The sequence below is a fragment of the Pseudophryne corroboree genome, chromosome 9 (genome assembly GCF_028390025.1).
Source record: "Pseudophryne corroboree isolate aPseCor3 chromosome 9, aPseCor3.hap2, whole genome shotgun sequence".
In the NCBI taxonomy this organism is placed as follows: domain Eukaryota; kingdom Metazoa; phylum Chordata; class Amphibia; order Anura; family Myobatrachidae; genus Pseudophryne; species Pseudophryne corroboree.
Genome location: NC_086452.1, coordinates 176,925,879 through 176,948,650, shown reverse-complemented (window position 1 = coordinate 176,948,650; position 22,772 = coordinate 176,925,879). Strand labels below are relative to the sequence as shown.

The window sequence follows — 22,772 nt, the reverse complement described above, 5'->3', positions numbered from 1 at the left end:
TTATGTGTCTTCCTCTCAAGATGACTGGGTTCAACTCCTTCCTTGGGCCGAGTTCAGCCACAACAATCAATACCATTCCTCATCTTCTTCAACACCATTCTTCATCAGCTATGGATTCCACCCTAAAGTTCCAGAATTCCAACCGCTTCCAGCAACTTCTGTTCCAGCAGTGGATGTCACCTTGCGTCAGTTTTCTAACAACTGGAAGAGTGTGCGAGCGGCCCTGCTCAAAGCCTCGTTCATGTACAAGAAGTTTGCAGATAGGAAGCGTAGAGCGGTTCCTGCTCTCAAAGTGGGTGATCGTGTGTGGTTGTCCACGAAGAATTTGAGGTTAAGAGTGCCCAGCATGAAGTTTGCACCTCGTTACATCGGTCCTTTCAAAATTGAACAAGTCATCAATCCTGTTGCTTACAAACTCCAGTTACCTCCCTTCTTGAAAATACCCAGGACATTCCATGTTTCCCTGTTGAAACCGCTGATACTGAATCGGTTTCATTCTGCACTTCCTCCGGCTCTGAAAGTCCAGACTCAACGGGGAGTTGAGTATGAAGTTGCCAAGTTTCTGGATTCACGTTTCCGTTACGGTCAATTGCAGTATCTTATTGACTGGAAGGGCTATGGTCCTGAAGAACGCTCTTGGACCAATGCGTCAGATGTCCATGCTCCTGCCTTGGTCCGGAATTTATACTCTAAGTTTCCTCAAAAACCTAAGAAGTGTCCTGGGGCCACTCCTAAAGGGGGGGGTGCTGTCACGATCCGGGTATCTGGACGCCATTACTTGCCTTTTAGATGCCTCCTGAAGCTGGCTCAGCGTTCCAGGGCCGGATCTCATCTGTGTTACTGATGTCCACACTCTGCATATCCCTCCTGTCACTCTGAGACGCTGTCACAGCGGCGCCATGTTTGAATCTAGTATGGCGTCTCCCGTCCTCCGCGGCCTCCGCCGCCGCTCCAGTGTTCCAGTATGCAGGTTGTCAGAGTGGTGCCACATGCCTGCCGCGGCCTCCGCTGTCATCCATGTGTCTCAGTGTGCAGTTGTCAGTTTGGCGTCTCCTGTCCTCCGCGGCTGGCGCCGCCATTGCTGCTATGTTTCCACAAGGTTTTCCAAACCAACTTTCCCTCCTGTACTATCATGGGCGCAGCCATGTTTGTTCCAGTCACATGTTCAATCTCCACCAATCCGCTGCACTGTGAATCTGCATGATTGGCCAGCCAATGCCTGCCCTGCAGCAGGTATAAGTATCCTGTGCCTGAACCAGGAAATGGTCAGTGCTTTGGTTGTCAAACCTAGTTCCAGTCTCTCTCTTCTGTGGTTGTTTCTCCAGGTTCCAGCTCCTGTCTCCAGCATCCACTAAGAGACCTGCACCTGCCTTCCATCCTGCGGTGCAGCCTGACTCTGCAGTCCTCCGTGGCTATTCCAGCTTCCAGCTATTAACCCATCTGCTTCCAGCGGACAGCTTCCAGCAGTATCAAGTTCCTTTAAAGTGCCGGTGTTGTTCCAGCGGATCCCTACTTACCAGCAGTATCCACAACCACCGGTAACCTCTTTTCAACTCTTCTGTTTCCACGCTCCCTAGCATCTTACAGTATCCACTCCGTGTCTTCATCACCTGGCTGGTTCCATCCAGCATCCACTCCGTGTCTTCATCACCTGGCTGATTCCATTCAGCATCCACTCCGTGTCTCTACCACCTGGCTGGTTCCATCCAGTATCTACAACAGTCTATTCAAGTTACCAGCTTCATCTAATACATCTACTGGCGTGTTCCTCGGCTACCTTCACTACTACAGCCAGGCCTGGTAAGGTTATTCCATCAAAGGACTTTAACATCTGTTCCTCAACCTACCAGTGCTCTGTGATACCTTCTATGGTTATAGTGATCCAGGAACTGTATTATTTGCCACTGATTATTATCAACTGTGAATACTGTTGTTTTAATACGGAGCCTGTTAATAAAGCTTTTATTGACTTTTAACCTGGTTGTCATGGTCACACCTTCGGGTAATCCTTCTACACTTACATGTCCAGGGGTCTGATTAAACCTCCCAAGTTTAATTTCATTTCAGCCCCTACAACTGAGGCTTCCTCCTGTCAGCCTAAACCCTCAGTTGTGACACTAGACATGTGTCCGAATTGGGGGCATTGTCATGCAAGAGCCCCTACTTGATTTTCCATGAAGATTGAGCTGAGCTCAGAACGTGTCAGCAATTTCTTCCAATGATTGTGTCAGCTTTACATATCAGACAACCTATTGTGGTGCCAGTGGCTACTGACTCCTCAATTATTTCAAAGTCCTTGGATGTGGTGAGGGCTTTTAAAATTTAAGTGAAGAGAACTTCTCGTCGCAGGAAGTCGGACGCTTTATTTGTCCTTTATGATCTCAACAAGGTTGGGTGTCCTGCTTCTAAGCAGACAATTTCTCGCTGGATCAGGTTTACTATCCAGCATGCTTATTCTACAGCAGGCTTGCCATGTCCAAAATCTGTTACGGCCCACTCTACTCGTAAGGTGGGTTCTTCCTGGGCAGCTGCCCGGGGTGTCTCGGCTTTACAGCTTTGCCGAGCAGCTACTTGGTCTCGGTCAAACACGTTTGCTAAGTTTTACAAGTTCGATACTTTGGCCTCTGAGGACCTAAAGTTTGGTCAATCTGTTCTGCAGGAACATCACCACTCTCCCTCCCATACTAGGAGCTTTGGTACATCCCCATGGTACTAATATGGACCCCAGCATCCTCTAGGACGTAAGAGAAAATAGGATTTTAATTACCTACCGGTAAATCCTTTTCTCGTAGTCCACTGAGGATGCTGGGTGCCCACCCAGCGCTTCATATTCATGTGTTGTTACTTGGTTCAGTATTGTTGTTTCAGCCGTTGCTGAATTGTTCCAAGTTGGTTAGCTTGGCTTTCCTTTTTGTTATGTGTGAGCTGGTGTGATTCTCACCACTATCTGTATATTTCCTTTTCTCGAAGTATGGCCGTCTTCTCGGGCATAGTTTCTAGACTGAGTCTGGTAGGAGGGGCATAGACGGAGGGGCCAGCCCACACTATTAAACTCTTAAAGTGCCAGTGGCTCCCAAATGACCCGCCTATACCCCATGGTACTAATATGGACCCCAGCATCCTCTACGAACTACGAGAAAAGGATTTACCGGTAGGTTATTAAAATCCTAATATGTATGTACAGTTGTGCTCATAAGTTTACATACCCTAGCAGAATTTCTGATTTTCTGCCCATTTGTCAGAGAATATGAATGATAACTCGCAAACTTTTTTTTCACTCATGGTTAGTGGTTGGGTGAAGCCATTTATTGTTAAACAACTGTGTTTACTTTTTTTAAATCATAATGACAATGACCCTGATCAAAAGTTTACATACCCCAGTCTTAATACCGTGTATTGCCCCCTTTAACATCAATCACAGCTTAAAGTCTTTTGTGGTAGTTGTGGATGAGGCTCTTTATTTTCTCAGATGGTAAAGCTGCCCATTCCTCTTGGCAAAAAGCCTCCAGTTCCTGTAAATTCTTGGGCTGTCTTGCATAAACTGCACGTTTGAGATCTCCCCAGAGTGGCTCAATGATATTGAGGTCAGGAGACTGAGATGGCCACTCCAGAACCTTCATTTTATTCTGCTGTAGCCATTGACAGGTCGACTTGGCCTTGTGTTTTGGATCATTGTCATGTTGGAACGTCCAAGTACGTCCCATGCGCAGCTTCCGGGCTGATGAGTGCAAATTTTCCTCCAGTATTTTCTGATAACATGCTGCATTCATCTTGCCATCAATTTTGACCAAGTTTCCAGTGCCTTAGTAGCTCACACATCCCCCAATACATCAGCGATCCACCTCCGTGTTTCACAGTAGGAATGGTGTACCTTTCATCATAGGCCTTGTTGACTCCTCTCCAAATGTAATGTTTATGGTTGTGGCCAAAAAGTAAAATTTTGGTCTCATCACTCCAAATGACTTTTTTCCAGAAGTTCTGAGGCTTGTCTCTGTGCTGTTTGGAGTATTGTAAGCGGGATGCTTTGTGGCATTTGCGTAGTAATGGCTTGCTTCTGGTGACTCGACCATGCAGCCCATTTTTCTTCAAATGCCTCCTTATTGTGCATCTTGAAACAACCACACCACTTTTTTTCAGAGAGTCCTGTATTGCAGCTGAAGTTATTTGTGGATTTTTCTTTGCATCCCAAACAATTTTCCTGGCAGTTGTGGCTGAAATTTTTGTTGGTCTACCTGACCGTGATTTGGTTTCCACAGAATCCCTCATTTTCCACTTCTTAATTAGAGTTTGAACACTGCTGATTGGCATTCTCAATTGCTTGGATATCTTTTTATATCCCTTTCCTGTTTTATACAGTTCAATTACCTTTTCCCGCAGATCCTTTAACAATTCTTTTGCTTTCCCCATGACTCAGAATCCAGACACGTCAGTGCAGCACTGGATGAAAGATGCAAGGGTCTATTAGGAGTCCAGAAACTCACTGACCTTTTATACACACACACTGATTACAAAATAGCAAACAGATCACAGGTGAGGATGGTTACCTTTAGTAGTCATTCAAACCTGTTTGTGTCATCTTGTGTGCATGTTTCAGGCCAAAATCTCCAGGGTATGTAAACTTTTGATCAGGGTCATTTGGGTAGTTTCTGTTGTCATTATGATTTAAAAAGAGTAAACACAGTTGTTTGACAATAAATGGCTTCACCCAACCACTAACCATGAGTGAAAGAACCCCCCCGAACTTCACCCATTTTACACGGTTCCGAGGCAGCCTAGGATCTTCCCGCCTTGCTCGGTTAACCCGAGCGCGCCCGAACGTCATCATCCCACTGTCGGATTCTCGCGAGATTCGTATTCTATATAAGGAGCCGCGCGTCGCCGCCATTTTCACTCGTGCTTTGGAGATGATAGCGAGAGGACATGGCTGCATTCTCTCAGTTTCTGTGTTCAGTGTGCTGCAAATATCTGCTCAGTGTGCTGCAAATATCTGTGCTCAGCGTGCTTGCAAATATCTGTGCTCAGTGTGCTGAAAATATCTACGTTCTCTGCCTGAAAAACGCTCCATATCTGTGTTGCATTGTAGTATATAGTAGGAGAACAGTGCAGAATGTTGCTGTGACCACCAGTATATATATAGCAGTACTGTACAGTAGTCCACTGCTCTACCTCTGTGTCGTCAAGTATACTATGCATCCATACCTGTGCTGCATTTTAGTTGTGCGCAGTATATAGTAGGAGGGGACAGTGCAGAATGTTGCTGTGACCACCAGTATATATATATAGCAGTACGGTACAGTAGTCCACTGCTTTACCTTTGTGTCGTCAAGTATACTATGCATCCATACCTGTGCTGTATTTTAGTTGTGCGCAGTATATAGTAGGAGGGGACAGTGCAGAATGTTGCTGTGACCACCAGTATATATATAGCAGTACTGTACAGTAGTCCACTGCTCTACCTCTGTGTCGTCAAGTATACTATGCATCCATACCTGTGCTGCATTTTAGTTGTGCGCAGTATATAGTAGGAGGGGACAGTGCAGAATGTTGCTGTGACCACCAGTATATATATAGCTGTACGATACAGTAGTCCACTGCTTTACCTTTGTGTCGTCAAGTATACTATGCATCCATACCTGTGCTGCATTTTAGTTGTGCGCAGTATATAGTAGGAGGGGACAGTGCAGAATGTTGCTGTGACCACCAGTATATATATAGCAGTACGGTACAGTAGTCCACTGCTTTACCTCTGTGTCGTCAAGTATACTATGCATCCATACCTGTGCTGCATTTTAGTTGTGCGCAGTATATAGTAGGAGGGGACAGTGCAGAATGTTGCTGTGACCACCAGTATATATATAGCAGTACGGTATAGTAGTCCATTGCTCTACCTCTGGGTCATCAAGTATACTACAAAAGTTCAGTAAAATGACCCAAAAATCAAAATTAAAACATCTGATGAGAAGCGTAAACTTGCCAATATGCCATTTACGACACGGAGTGGCAAGGAACGGCTGAGGCCCCGGCCTATATTCATGGCTAGTGGTTCATGAGGATGGAAGCCCTCATCCTCTCGCTAGAAAACTACAGTGCCACTCCTAGATGGGCCAGGTGTTTGTGTCGGCCACTTGGGTTGCTTAGCTTAGTCACACAGCTACCTCATTGCACCTCTTTTTTTCTTTGCATCATGTGCTGTTTGGGGACTATTTTTTAAATCTGCCATCCTGTCTGACACTGTAGTGCCACTCCTAGATGGGCCAGATGTTGTGTCGGCCACTTTGGTCGCTTAGCTTAGTCACACAGCTACCTCATTGCACATCTTTTTTTCTTTGCATCATGTGCTGTTTGGGGACTATTTTTTAAATCTGCCATCCTGTCTGACACTGCCGTGCCACTCCTAGATGGGCCAGGTGTTTATGTCGGCCACTTGGGTCGCTTAGCTTAGTCACACAGCTACCTCATTGCACATCTTTTTTTCTTTGCATCATGTGCTGTTTGGGGACTATTTTTTAAATCTGCCATCCTGTCTGACATTGCAGTGCCACTCCTAAATGGGCCAGGTGTTTGTGTCGACCACTTGGGTCGCTTAGCTTAGCCATCCAGCGACCTCGGTGCAAATTTTAGGACTAAAAATAATATTGTGAGGTGTGAGGTGTTCAGAATAGATTGGAAATGAATGGAAATTATGGTTATTGAGGTTAATAATACTATGGGATCAAAATGACCCCCAAATTCTATGATTTAAGCTGTTTTTGAGGGGTTTTTGTAAAAAAATACCCGAATCCAAAACACACCCGAATCCGCCAAAAAATTTTCAGGGAGGTTTTGCCAAAACGCGTCCGAATCCAAAACATGGCCGTGGAACCGAATCCAAAACCAAAACACACAACCCGAAAAATTTCCGGTGCACATCACTAATTGAAATGTGTTATTTAATAAAAGCTATTGCAATTAAATAACAGTGAGCTCTCAAGTTAAGTGTGCAAATGTGGTATAACGAAGTTTAATGTCCGAATCCATTTCCTTGTAGTGTTCTGCAAATGTGTGTGAATAAAATATGTGTATATATATATATATATATATATATATATATACACATATGTGAGTGCACCCCTCTCCTGGGAATGGCGAGTGCAGTGGATCCTCGTGTGTGTGTGTGTGTATATATATATATATATATATATATATCACAGGATTACAGGCGGCACTCACGGACTCACTCAGAAAACGACCGGGGACCCCAGGTCTGCTTACAACGTTTCGGAATTTATTTCCTTCGTCAGGTAACAATGTTACCTGACGAAGGAAATAAATTCCGAAACGTTGTAAGCAGACCTGGGGTCCCCGGTCGTTTTCTGAGTGAGTCCGTGAGTGCCGCCTGTTATCCTGTGATATGCTTCATTAACAAGAGGAGGGCACCCGGCATTGAGCTTGGTTGTTGCATTGGAGTGCCGGATATTACTTGCGATATATATATATATATATATACACTGCTCAAAAAAATTAAGGGAACACTTAAACAACACAATGTAACTCCAAGTCAATCACACTTCTGTGAAATCAAACTGTCCACTTAGGAAGCAACACTGATTGACAATCAATTTCACATGCTGTTGTGCATTTGGAATAGACAACAGGTGGAAATTATAGGCAATTAGCAAGACACCCCCAATAAAGGAGTTGTTCTGCAGGTGGTGACCACAGACCACTTCTCAGCTCCTATGCTTTCTGACTGATGTTTTGGTCACTTTTTAAAGCTGACAGTGCTTTCACTCTAGTGGTAGCATGAAACAGAGTCTACAACCCACACAAGTGGCTCAGGTAGTGCAGCTCATCCAGGATGGCACATCAATGCGAGCTGTGGCAAGAAGGTTTGCTGTGTCTGTCAGCGTAGTGTCCAGAGCATGGAGGCGCTACCAGGAGACAGGCCAGTACATCAGGAGACGTGGAGGAGGCCGTAGGAGGGCAACAACCCAGCAGCAGGACCGCTACCTACGCCTTTGTGCAAGGAGGAACAGGAGGAGCACTGCCAGAGCCCTGCAAAATGACCTCCAGCAAGACACAAATGTGCATGTGTCTACTCAAACGATCAGAAACAGACTCCATAAGGGTGGTATGAAGGCCCGACGTACACAGTTGGGGGTTGTGCTTACAGCCCAAAACCGTGCAGGACGTTTGGCATTTGCCAGAGAACACCAAGATTGGCAAATTCGCCACTGGCGCCCTGTGCTCTTCACAGATGAAAGCAGGTTCTCACTGAGCACATGTGACAGACGTGACAGAGTCTGGAGACGCCAAGGAGAACGTTCTGCTGCCTGCAACATCCTCCAGCATGACCGGTTTGGCAGTGGGTCAGTAATGGTGTGGGGTGGCATTTCTTTGGGGGGCTGCACAGCCCTCCATTTGCTCGCCAGAGGTAGCCTGACTGCCATTAGGTACCGAGATGAGTTCCTCAGACCCCTCGTGAGACCATATGCTGGTGCGGTTGGCCCTGGGTTCCTCCTAATGCAAGACAACGCTAGACCTCATGTGGCTGGAGTGTGTCAGCAGTACCTGCAAGACGAAGGCATTGATGCTATGGACTGGCCCGCCCATTCCCCAGACCTGAATCCAATTGAGCACATCTGGGACATCATGTCTCGCTCCATCCACCAACACTACGTTGCACCACAGACTGTCCAGGAGTTGGCGGATGCTTTAGTCCAGGTCTGGGAGGAGATCAAGGACATTACATCAAAGTTAGATCAGCCTGTAGTATGTTTTTCCACTTTAATTTTGAGTGTGACTCCAAATCCAGACCTCCATGGGTTAATAAATTTGATTTCCATTGATAATTTTTGTGTGATTTTGTTTTCAGCACATTCAACTATGTAAAGAACAAAGTATTTAATAAGAATATTTCATTCATTCAGATCTAGGATGTGTTATTCTAGTGTTCCCTTTATTTTTTTGAGCAGTGTATATATATATATATAAAACAAAATGTGGGAAGGGGCATCATAGCATGGGCATTCTTTGGGATCAATTTTGTGATAGCCCTTCCCCACCAGGACTTGCGCCTTATGTCCCTATTGGAAAAATGGGTGGCCGCCAAGTCTCTTTCTGGCACAGGGCACCAAAGAGTCCAGTTACGGCTCTGGGTAGACCCATAGCCTTAGAATTGAATGTGAATTTTGCTCATGTCTATTATGTGTCATTTACTGTATTTTATATTTTTTGTATGCTAGGAAATGGTGATAGATGCATCAAGTTATCTATTCCATGCTACAGAGAACAGACTCACCATAAAGAGTGTGAAAATTTTAATTCCAATAACCTGGACATCAAAAAACTACACAAAGCGTGAAAGAGAAACTTATGAAGAGGTATGAATATAAATGATATTTTTCCAAAATTAACTATAATGAAGATAAATTAACAAAATAAATCAAGCAGGAGGCACTCACAGGACTTTTACAGTGGATAAAGCCCTTTATTTCTAAACAAATAATCATTAAAATCATTACATGCCACTTGCTTGCCTTCTTGTATCTGCCTACAAGCAGAGTTCCTGCACCTTATAATACATTGCATATAGTGACCAAGTAAGATGACATATGCGGCGGGATGTAATGGCGCCTGATTTCGGTGGCAGGGAGGGTTGCCAGCTTAATTCTGATGTTTTTAAGGGGGCAATCACTTACAAGGCAAAACCATGCCTTGTAAGTGATTGCCCCTTTAAAGAAAAGTTTAAGTTTGGCCACCATCCCGCAAGGCCGCCAGACTCAGGCGCCATTACATCTAGTTTATTTGACCAAAACTGGAAGTTATTGTGTTAATTTTATGGTTAGGGCTTGATAGCATATAATATATGGTATATTATGCAATAAAGTAAAATAGTAAACTGTTATGACATGAAGCAAAAACAGTAGCAAATGTAATTAAAGGAATTTTACAATGTGTTATAAAGTTTCATGTTTTAGAAGCGTTAAGAAATGGCAGCTACTGTAACATAATGGATATGAAATCATATTAAAGGGATATTATAGATCATTTTTCTCAATGTCTTCTGACAGAATGAACCAATGTTATTCCTATATCTCATTACTATTTGGCTGCTGGCTGCACTGTATTATTGCAGTCTAGGGTGATCACCCACCCACATTGAGTAATTCATGGTTCTTCTGCAGGTCAGATAAGTACAATTATTTTAATATATTTGTTGTAAGGTGATTCACAGTGATAATGTTTCCGTTGTGCAAGACATCACCTTAAACTAAGGAGTCCTGTCACATTTGCCCAACCTTACTGTATCTTTGATTAAACTTTTCTATTTGTCTCCTAATATACATTTCTGCCATTTGATCGTGGTTCATATAATTCCTATCTTTAAAAAAAAAACAACAACACCAGTGCTATATTTCATTGACTGGGTGGATATATTGCAGTTTGTGCCACTTAAAATTCCTACAGGAGCCTGCAAAATCAGCAGTTCCTTTATATATGAGCCATGCACACCCTTACTAGATAAATTATATAGCTGTTTTTATTTGTGAGCTTTGCATACAGTTAAGCACATCATCATCGCCCCCCAAAACCCCATTGTAGCACTTCTCTATGTACTGTATAAGGAGGTATAAGTGCAAAATACATCCGACTACATAGGCATAGCTGCGGAATAAATTTTGTGTGCCCTTGTGATATAAAAAGACACTGTTTTTGCCAAAAATGCATGTTTATGAAACTGCTAAGCTAGACCAATGGGTAATCAAATATTTATAGAAGAACTGGGTCATGCAAGTCCTGTTTATTATGTACAAACCTTCAGACAGTCATGGGGATGTGAACACAAATTAAAGCATAAACCCTGTGACCTGACATCTGTGTGTACTCTGAAACTATTTTCAGCTTCCAGGAATCCAGGGATATTATGTTCAAGTTTCTTCTACATAAAAATGTACTTTTGTTTAGTGTTTTTCTATTTTATCTTATCTAATTCCATATTTTGGGCATAGTTTTGTTTTGAATTTATAGTTGATGATCAACTGTTTGGTGACATCTATCTGGTTCCGGTATGAATGGTCGACCATGTTATGGTCGACAGTCATTAGGTCGACCACTATTGGTCAACATTGGCATGGTCGACATGGACACATGGTCGACACACAAAAATGGTCAACACATGAAAGGTCGACACATGAAAAGGTCGACATGAGTTTTTTAACTTTTTTTGGTGTTGTTTTTTGCGTAAAGTGACTGGGAACCCCAATTAGTGCACCGCGTCCCCTCGCATGGCTCGCTTCGCTCGCCATGCTTCGGGCATGGTGCCTTTGCTCCGCTACCGCTTTGCTCGGCACAGATTACCGTTCCAATCGTAGTCCACGTGGATCGTAAAGTATGGAAAAGTTCCCCAAAAGAAAAAAAAGTTAAAAAAATCATGTCGACCTTTTCATGTGTCGACCATTTTCATGTGTCGACCATGTGTCCATGTCGACCATGTCAATATCGACTAATAGTGGTCGACCTAATGACTGTCGACCATAACATGGTCGACCATGTGAACGGATACCCATCTATCTTTATATAGTTAGTAGGTAACAGTAGGGAAAAGTGAATTTATATTTTGCCAAGTAGTAAGTTATACATTGCATCAGTGGTTCCCAAACTTTTTTGAATCACGGCACCCTAGACTATCATTTTTTTTCACAGCATCCCTAGGCCAAAAGTTTATTTTTGAGAAATTTAGAAATAAATATTAAATTAAGTAAATTATCTTTATACTGTATGTCATCCTTAGGTTCAGTTAGATGGTGAAGGTCAAGATTTGCTTCTTTTTGTCCACATAGTGTATAATATTATTGGCAGCCACCAGCACTGGTTTTGCCTATTACATTGATCATAAATGATTTGAATTGGTTCTGGGCCACCAATCCAAGGCACCCCTGCAAGTGTCCTGAGGCACCCCAGGGAGCCACAGCACACAGTTTGAGAACAACTGGATTACATGGTTACTGTGGAACCAATTTTTTGTCCTAATAATACATTTATTAAATGGTAAATCTTTGTTCCAACAGGCAGATATTATTATCACACATCCTTTCCTGAAATACGGAGATGACCCATATACTATTCAGTATCGAGGGTGTGGGGAACAAGGAAAGTACATTCATTTAACACCTAATTTCTTGTTAAATACCAGCCTGGCCTCAGTATATGGATCTCCAGGTAAAAGGAACATAAATATATATATATTCACCCCAATCTGCTTGGTCATACTATGCTTCGATCTGGTGTGACATTCTCCTTCTGTTATTGGGAAATAGGAATGACTGTATTTAGAGAAGACCTGAACTCCAAGGTTCTTAATATTCACCAGCAGCAGTTTTCCCCTAGCTTAGTTGTGTCTGCTGTGTGAAATACTCAGTTCCTTTTTAGAGGACTACTACATCTAAAATAAAATAAATGAACAGACTTAGGGGGATACTGTATGTGCTAAGCCTTGGAGAAAGATAAAATGGAGAGAGATAAACTACCAGCCAACCAGCTCCTAACTGGAATGTTACAGGCTGTGTTTGAAAAATGACAGGAGCTAATTGGCTAGTAATTTATCTCTCCCCACATATGTCCCTTTATATCAAAAATTCTGAACTGTATTTTTGCAAGCTAGGTTATAGTAGTCATGGGAAAAAAAATTTCTGTAACATTCTTTAACTGGTCTAGGGTCAGGAATTCTGGTGTACATAATAAAAATACAACACATAAGCAAACTCAAATCTCTGATAATATAAATTCTAAACTTTCTAAAATTAAATATTTGTGATTTTATAAGTATATCTTTTGTATAAATTAACTTGCACTTTAGATTTAACAGTATTTGAAATCATATTAAAGATGCATATGAAATAATTACAATGCAAACAAGAGAATTATAAAACAATTGTGTTATAATTGGGCTGTAGTGCTCATTGATGTTCTAGACTGAAATGTGTGAGCAATAATATGTCCCTGGCAGTGGTGGAGTGGGCAGGTGGCGGTACCATTTACCTAGGCCTGGTTTGGATTGAGGGGCGCAATGGGGGCCTTGGTCTACAATCGCCCCCACTGCTCTGTCTGCCCACTGCCACTGGCTGGGCCTGTAGAGCAGAACAGTCGATCGGCACACTTAGCAGCCCTATGCGCTGCTGGGCTGCGCTGCTATACAGACAAAGCCACCCACACTCCCATGGTGCCCTTCCCCTTTCCTGAGCATGCAGCACGTTTTACACTGCCGAAAATAGTGGTTTATTACATTTTTAAAGGAGGCATGGCCATACCTTCTCGGATTTGGCCACGCCTCCACTACTACCCGGGTCCATCAGAGCTCTTGACGGCCCTGGCCCCCGGAACTTGTATTGAAATATTGTTCAGTTGAGATGAAATAGTTTGCATAGCAGATCACCAGTTACTGTAGCTACAACTACAAAATGTACACTTCTGCAATTGAAATAAATGGACATAGCTGTTAAATTCTGAACTGCAGCTGATTACTCAATATGTACTAATATATTCTCCCTCTGTATGGGATGCTATACATTGTATGTTACCGCACAGCATAATCTGTAATGCACCTACACTACTAACAGAAATCCATTCACAATAACTGAAAACATCTTTATATAGACTTTAAGCTGCATCTTTGCTCCCAGTGAACCAAATACATTTTATTTGCTTATTTACACAGGAAGAATATTTGTCCATGAATGGGCACACCTTCGATGGGGTGTTTTTGATGAGTATAACACTGATAAACCCTACTACGTTTCCAGAGATCGTACAGTAGAAGCTACAAGGTGACATTTTTATAACTAATAATCACAATAATCATCATCATCATCATCATCATCATCATCATCATTGTATCATTATCATCAGAATAAAATGTGAAATAATTATACTTGTATGCTGATTGTTATCTTAGTAATAGAAAGCATGGACTCCATTGCAATTACCAATCATAAAGGAAATAGGAGGGAGGGGGGATTCATCTTGGACTGCACACCCTACTTTTAAACATAGTAAGAGGTGTTATCATGCTGAGGCTTGTACTACCGTGCAGGAAAAAGATTACCTATAGTCAAAATAAATATAATAAACTCTGCAAATAATGTGGATATTGAGGTTCTTAGCACGTTTCGCCAAAACCGTTAAGGTAAATTATTAAAACGTGTGGAGTCAGTTGTTAGATTATGTTGGCAGCTTCCTCATTGATGGTTTTGTTTGGCCGTCATATAGATCAACAGTTATAACATATGGTAGCATGTATCTGTAGAGAATTCATCTCCATTGTTTTGCCCTCTTGACATGTTTTGCGGACATATAAGCGGCAACAAGTTGCAGATATCATTGACAAAATACACACTTGATGTAAAATATTTTGGGGTATATGTAATATGTTCTGATTTTCTTGATTTTGGCAATTTTTTTAAGGCAATGGTTCAAGATTACACGGATTCCTAGTAATTAGAACCTATTACATATACCCCTTTATATTCTATTGATATAAAATACAAAATCTTGATAAATGTAATGATACTATGGTGCTTATGTAATAGCCTGCGAGATGCAGGCTACGTGGCCATTCTAGCGAGTATGACCACATTTTTAAAGGTAGGTTTTGCCTGGTAAATGATCGCTGCTTTAAAAATATGGGTACACCTGCCGGTATTCCCGCACAGCCTGCATCTCGCAAGCTATTTTACTAGTACCTATATCTGATGTTGCTATTTAATGTTAAGGTGATATTAATGATATTGTGATATTGAACTATGTAATAACAGTAGTTTGGTAGATATTGTTATAATAGAAGGTAGAAGTTGTACAAAGTTATTATTTACACTTTTAAGTATTTAAAATATCAACACATAATACAGTATGTTATGTTATAGATATTCTAACTTGTAAAAATCAACTTAGTATAAAAGCAAAAATATTGTAAATGTTTTATGTAGTAGAAAAGATAGTGGATACATTTTTATTACAAATACATTTTAAGTAAAAAAATAAGTACCTTTAAATTGAAAGTTATCTAAACAAAATGTATTTAATATGTTAGCGGTAAAGATGAATGAGATTAAGATAAATTGGGTAGTGAAGAAAACAAGCGCTAATGAGTGTAGTGACAATTGTAACGGAAATACTCAGGTGGGTTAAAAAATTAGTATGGCCTTGGGCACTTATCTGGTGAATAAAAACTTCCAGCCGATGTTCATCATTTTAGAATTAACATGTAAAAGAAGAAACAGCAAACATAGTGTGTATCGTTCATAGATTAAAATAGTGCTTTTCGCAATATAGGGCACGAACTTAGGGAACTAGCTTATTCCCAATAAAAATGTAATCTGTAACTTCACAACATAAAATACAGATTTTAATGAACAATACAAAAACGGCTAGACAACACACGTACAAGATTTAAAATCATAAAAGCTTATCTGTCCATTATGAGGATAGGGAAGTCAGCAACAAACTGTCCCAGGGACACAAGATAGCCAAAGGTTATGCGTACAGGATAAAAAAAGTTCAAATGCTTATCTGTCCATCAAGGGGAGTTTCAGCAGCAAACAGTACCAACGCGTTTCGTCCTTCAGGGTGTGGACTTCTTCAAGGGGAGATTAAGATAACATTTGATTACAAATCACATTTCTTAGTGAAAAAGAATGTTTTGTGAAGGTGGGTAGTTCAGTTAACACAAAGTTCAAGCTTTGCCTTTTCTTGGCCATTACAGAGGATAGTATTGCCCACTGAATTTCACTGAATTTATAGTGTGAAATAAAGCTGCAATCAATTTAATACAAAAAATTATATATTTTTTCACTGTAACAGATAATAAATATTAAAATGACAATATTATTTGTAAATTAAATAACAGGGGTAATAATATTTTTTATATTTATTGGTGTTATATATATTTTTTTTGTTAAATCTGTTTATTTGATTTTAAAACAAAATACACGAAGGAAAACAGATAATAGATATACATGGCCGTGAAACAGTCATACATAGAGTTTGAGAAAAGAGGAATAATAACATAAATAGAGATGCGAACACATCTTATGATAGTGCAAAGAAGGTGATGTGATTGTGTACCAATGCGGAACTATATGACATGGCCACATTATAGGATAACAAATACAAAATAATCCCCAATCTTTATCAAATGGGGAGGAATGTAGAGCTACAAGGAAAGGGGCAGGGGGAAAGGGAAGGCAGGGGGGCAGACACGAGGGAGAGCTGGGACAAAAGAAGGATAATACAGTAGTACCAACGACATCCTGAGTAAAGACAGCTATAACATAATAATAGGAGTAGAAGGAACATAAGCCCAGAAAGAACTAGTGAGCAGTAAGGGGGGGTCATAGTGTGTAATCTTCTAATAGTCTTCTATGAAGAAACTTCTGTATTTTTAAATGCTTTAAATACTTGGGTCTGTGTGGCCTGATCACGGGAGTCTATGTACATGCCCCACTTTTTGTATAAAGATTTTACACCCAATTCTGTTTTGACTTGGGCTGATTTCCTATCAAATTATAGAATGTGTAAAAGCTTTCCGTGTACTTCCGTCATCCTTGGGGAAGAAGCTGACAGCCAGTGTGATAATATAATTTTCTTAGATACAGTGACCAATACTGTCAGGAACGGGAGCCAGCGGTGTCGGGAGGGACCTAGGTCCCAGTCATTAAAGTTAGCGCAAAGACATGTCAAAGGAGTCGCTCTAACCCATAGTCCTAGTAGCTGATTAACAAATGAGGCCACTTTATGCCAGAAGATATGAATCAGGCCACGCTCCCAAAACAGATGATAAAAGGTAGCAGTGTGCATGGGGCATTTGGGACATTCTCCAGATTCGGTCGGATGGAATCTGGCATGTTGGGCTGGGGATATATATGCTCTTTGCAGAGTGCGCAATGTACCTCTTGTAATTATGGGGAAGCTAATCATTTCATTACAAGCGTATAACTACTACTGAGCTGTTGATGATCAGTGAGATGAGGTAGATCCTGTTGCCATTTCTTCAGAAGTTTATCCCATCTTACATAAGTGGAGGCAGATGTTAAAATAGAGTAAAGTTGTCAAATACGTGTATGGCCTGATTTATGAACATTCAGGAATACTAGTAAGGGATTGAGTGAGTTAGAGTTGTCACATAGTGTTTTTGGGTATAATTGGTAGATCCCAGATAATGACAAATTTGCAGGTACATAAAAATATGTGAAGAAGGGAGATTGTATTTATCTCGAAGATCTGAGAATAGGAGAAAAGCACCTCCAGGATCAAAGACCTACGAGGAATTTGTCAGACCCTTTTCCTTTCAGACACAAAAGTTAGAGTTGGTAAAAGAGGGAGGGAACATATGATTACCCAATAACGGGATGCAGGGTGAGGTGTGGGGAGTACAGTGAAATTTCCTATGCAGTGTGATCCAAGCATAATAAATATCATGAAAGAGGGGATTATGATGTATGTGAGTCGGGATGGATGTAGCTTTGGATAATAAAAGGGCACCTGGAGAGTAAGGATGAAAAAGGGCCTCATCTAAGACTGGGTCTGTGAAAAGATCCCTGTTGAACAGCCAATCAGCAGCACAGTAGAACAGGGTGGCCAGGGAGTAAGAAGCAAAATCTGGAATTCCGATTCCCCCTGCCGATTTTGGAGCCATAAGTTTGTCTAAAGCTATAAATGATTTTTTACCTTTCCATAAAAATCTGGACATAATTTTGCACATGTATAATATATCTCGTTTAGAAAGGCCAATAGGGAGCATTGGCATGAGATAGAACAATTTTGGAAAAACTAGACTTTGTAGTACAGCCACTCTCCCTAACAAAGATAGGGGAAGTAACTTCCAATTGTCCAATAAGGCAGTGATACGGGTCAACAGGGGAGTGATATTTTCCTTGTATAGTCTGGAAAGATCAGGCGGAATCTGAATCCCTAAATAGGTAATTTTCATTCGGGAGACCTTAAAAGAGATATTAGGGAGATGGTCAGAAAGGGTACGAGATGAAGCGCCCAGTGGTAGAAGTTCAGATTTGGTGATGTTAATCCTGTATCCCGCTCTGTTCCCAAAAGCTCCGATCAGTCCTAGAATTTCAGGAAGAGATGTAGTTGGATTAGAAACATAATAATAGCACATCATTTGCGAAGAGAGCGAGACGCAGGTCAACACCACCAACTCGTATTCCTGAAAAGTTCTTCGACTGCCTCAGCGCGATCACCAGGGGCTCCAAGGCAATTGCGAAGAGTAGGGGGGAAAGGGGATACCCTTGTCTCGTGCCCCTACTGATGGTAAAAGGGGAGGACAGAATCCCATTACAAGATACCTGAGTTTGAGGAGTAGAGTACAACAGCCTGAGGAAGTTAATAAAGGAGTCTGGGTATCCAAATCGAGAGAGGTTATGGAAGAGGTGAGCCCATTCAACTATATCAAATGCTTTTTCAGCATCCAGGGAGAGTATGAGGGGGAGGTCAGTGGGAGGCAAGGTATTGGCATAATATATTGCTGAGTGTACCCGACGAACATTAATTTCAAGTGTCGCCCTGCTATGAATCCGGTCTGGTCTCTATGTATAATATGGGGAAGCAGTAATTTAATGCGATCCGCCATGATCTTGGTGAGCAATTTGTAGTCGACATTCAGGAGTGATATGGGACAGTAGGAACCAGGAAGTGAGAGATCCCTACCAGGTTTCAGGAGAATTTTAAGGATAGCCGTGTTAAAGTGGGGAGGGAGAGATGTAGAAGAAAGCAAGGTATTCAGTACCCATACCAATGTATCACCTAAACGAGGAAGAAGGATTTTATAAAAATCTGCACTGAAACCATCTGGGCCTGGTGCTTTGTCACGACCAAATTGACCAACAACCTGTTTCTAGAAGAGTAATAGGATCAAGAAGGGTCTTGACCATTGACGGAGGAAGTTGTGGAGTAGGAAGTGCATCCCGGAACATTTGGGGCCAGGGTGAGCTATTATGGGGGCACGGAGAGGATGGATTTTTAGGGGTGGTGTATAATTCCTGATAGAAGAGTTTCATCACTTCAGAGATTTCCTTATTGTTAGTAGTCATAGCACCTGAAGAAGTGCGCAATGGGAGAGTTACCATTGGGGGGCAGGTGCCATTGAGTAGATTTGTCAATAATCTTCCTGCTTTATTACCGAATTTATAATATCTATAATTCACAGAGAAAAGATATTGATCACCCATAGACTTCATAAATTCGTCAAAATGTGTTTTAGCTTCAGTGTATACTAGTCGAGTATGGGGGGGTCAGGGAAGCTTTGTACTGCTGAAAAGCTGCCGACAAGTTCCTCTAAAACTCCAGGTATTGGGAGGCATATTGTTTGTTCGTGTTGGAGACACAGGAAATAATATCACTCCGGAGGACTGTTTTCGCCATCATCCAAAACAGGATAGGATCACTGTCTAAGTGGGCTAAATTATTTATCCTGAATGTTTCCCAGGCGGACTCTAATCGTTGTTGGAATTTGAGAGATTTTGCAAGGTATGAGGGGAATCTTCACAGTTTGGGGGAGGAGGAGGTGTCTGGAAAGTGAAAGGTGGCCGTGACTAAAGCGTGATCTGAGAGTTCTATAGTCTCAATGTGAGAACATGTGACTTGTGGTAGGAGGCATTGTGAAAGTAAAATATAATCTATTCTAGAGAGAGTGTGGTGAACTGCGGCTAAGCATGTGTATTCCTTGTCAATTGGGTTTTATGCCCTCCAAATATCTACCGCCTGCAACCTCTCACCCAAAAGGGGGACCCCTAATTTGGTTAAAGTGAGAGAACGGTTAGGTGCGTGACAACAGTCCAAGGAGGGGGAAGAAACCAAATTGAAGTCACCACATAAAATTAAAGGGTCAGAAAGTAGTGGGCACAATTTTGCAAGCAGCATTTGAAAAAAGGATTTGGAATACACATTGGGAGCATATACATTACACAGTAGGTAGGATCTATCCTGGATCTTAATCGAAAGAATTACATAACGATCATTGGGGTCCACGATAGTGGAAGTTATAACAAAGGGTAAATGGCGTTTGATCAGAATCACAACCGCTCTGGCTTTAGAATACAAAGAGCTAGAACCCAGCACCTGCCAATTTAAAAGGTTCAGTTTTGCAATCTCACCCGGTATAAGATGTGTTTCCTGGAGAAATGCCAGGTCCACATTTTTCTTAGTAAGATAAAGAAGTACTTTACGTCGTTTAGCTGGTAAGTTCAAACCATCGACATTCCAAGACCCCACTATTAGATCAGGCATTTACTTAGAGGAGAGTGCAACACAAAGGTACTAGAACCATCTCCTATATATTAGCCCAACTCTGTGATTCTGTGCCTGGCCGTAACGCTGGGCGGAGTCACAGGCACAGATCTACCAGAAGTCCTCTCCCTCTGACTGCCCATCCCCGCCCAGTCCCCTCCCCGTCTCCGCCCTGTCCCCTGTCTCCCTCCTCCCCGTACACTCCCTGGTGACAGAGCAGCCGCTGACTGTGAGCGGAACTCACACTACCCGCCTCACAGATTAGCGGCTGCTGCAGAGTTCAGGGGACAATGCTGACACTGACAGCCGCACTCGCTCCCCCTCCCACCCGCGGCAACCAACCGCATCAACCCAGCACCCGCGCCACTCCCGCCCTCTCCCCCACCCGTAGCACCAACATCAGCGGCATCCACCCGCGGCACTCCCGTCCCCGCCCGTAGCACCGACACCCGCGCCCCCACCCCATCCGCGGCACCCAACGCATCCCCCCACATCCACTGCCACCCGCAGCACTCCCGCCCCCACACCTGCAGCAAACCCCGCCCCTCCCCCACCCGCGGCACCCCCGCCCCTCCACCACCCCCATACCCACCTCTCCCCCCGCTACACCCCTGCACCCTCCACCCCACCCGCACCTGTCCCCCCACCCATGGCACCACGCCTTCACCACCAGCATCCCCCCTCCCCCACCCACAGCACTCCCACACCAGCTTCTCCCACAGCCCCCCCACCCCTCCCACATCACCCCTGCTCCCAACCCCCCACCCATGGCACCCCCGCCCCTCCCCTTCGCACACCACCCCTGCTCCCGCACCCCCACCCCTCCGCTACCTGCAGCACCCCCTCCCCACCCACCCCCGCAACCGTGGCACCCTCACACCCACCCAACTGCACCACCCCGGCAAACAGCCCCCTCCCCCACCCGCGGCACCCCCACCCCACCCCCATACCCACCTCTCCCCCCGCTACACCCCTGCACCCTCCACCCCACCCGCACCACCACCGCATCTGCCCCTCCTGCACCCACCCCTCCCCCATCCGCAACACCCCTGATCCCGCAACCCCCCCCCAACCCTCGGAAACCCCTGAAGCCGCCTCCCACCCCCCAACCGCAGCACCCCTGCACCCACGCACCTGTCCCCCCACCCATGGCACCAGCCCACCACTCGCAGCACCCCCCCCCCCTCCTCCACCCACTGCACTCCCACACCAGCTTCTCCCACAGCCCCCCCCACCCCTTCCACACCCACATCACCCCTGCTCCCAACCCCTTACCCATGGCACCCCTGCCCCTCCCCTATGCACAGCACCCCTGCTCCAGCACCCCCACCCCTCCACTACCTGCAGCACCACCCGCCCCCGCAACCGTGGCACCCTCACACCCACCTCCCACCCACCCAACCGCACCACCCCAGCAAACGGCCCCCTCCCCCACACACAGCACCTGCCCCTCCCCTCCCCCCCAACACCCACGCACCTGCCCCTCCACCACCCGCAACACCACCACAGCTGGCCCTCCCCAACTGCGTTAACCCCACACCAGCCCCTTACCCACCCACAGTGCCCTCTGATCCCCGCACCCGCCCCTCCCCTACCCGCCGCGCATCATGACCCCCACCACACCCCCACAGCCGCCACTCCCCCACCCACAGCACCTCCGGCCCCTCCCCCACCACCATCATCTATAGACACCTTCCCTCATTCGCACACCTACCACATCTTCCCCTCCACCACCCCCCGCACCTCTGGACCACCACCCACAGCACCTCAGGACCCCCTCCCTCATCCACGGCTCCCCTGCAGCCACTCGCAGCATCTACATACCCCATCCCGCACCCACACCTCCCCCACCCGCAGCACTTCTACAACCCATCACCTAACCCCCACACCCCTGCAATCCCACCTTCCCCTACATCACCCCTCCCCCACGCACAGCACCTCCAGACCCCTCCTTCATCCACAGCCTCCCGCACCTGCCCCTCCACCACCAGCAGCATCTACAGGCCCCATCCACACCCCCTCACGGCCCCCCCCCCGGCACCCCACCCACAACATCCCCATACCCGCCTCTTCCCCACCCCCGCCCCTCCCCCACCCGACGCAGCTGCACCCCCACCCTACCCCAACCTCGGTATCCCTGCACCGGCACCCTCCCCCACCCACCGCAGCAGCACACCCGGGCTGCCACAACCGCCGTAACCCACCCCTCACTCATCCACAGCACCCATGGACCCACTCCCCCATCTGTGTCATCCCCGCACCCGCCCTTTCCCTGGCTACCGCACATCCAGATCACCTACCCCATCCAGATCACCTACCCCACCAGCAACACCCCTGCACCCGCCACTCCCACAACCACAGCACCTACCCACCCGCATTATCTACAGACACCCTCCCCATCTGCGGACCTCCCACACTTGCCCCTCCCCCACCCGCAACACCTCTGGACCACCACCCGAACCCCCTCCGGACTCCCTCCCATATCCACAGCTCCCCCG

General features: G+C 44.6%; 1 protein-coding gene across 1 annotated transcript in view; it reads left to right on the top strand.

Moving 5' to 3' along the window:
- Positions 1 to 22,772, top strand: part of LOC134958768 (calcium-activated chloride channel regulator 1-like) — a 195,581-nt gene that overhangs the window by 11,668 nt on the left and 161,141 nt on the right. The window contains exons 2-4 of the mRNA XM_063941504.1: positions 9,225 to 9,362; positions 12,051 to 12,201; positions 13,697 to 13,805. Coding sequence (XP_063797574.1) covers positions 9,225 to 9,362; positions 12,051 to 12,201; positions 13,697 to 13,805 — 398 coding nt within the window. The remainder of the gene's footprint in view (positions 1 to 9,224; positions 9,363 to 12,050; positions 12,202 to 13,696; positions 13,806 to 22,772) is intronic.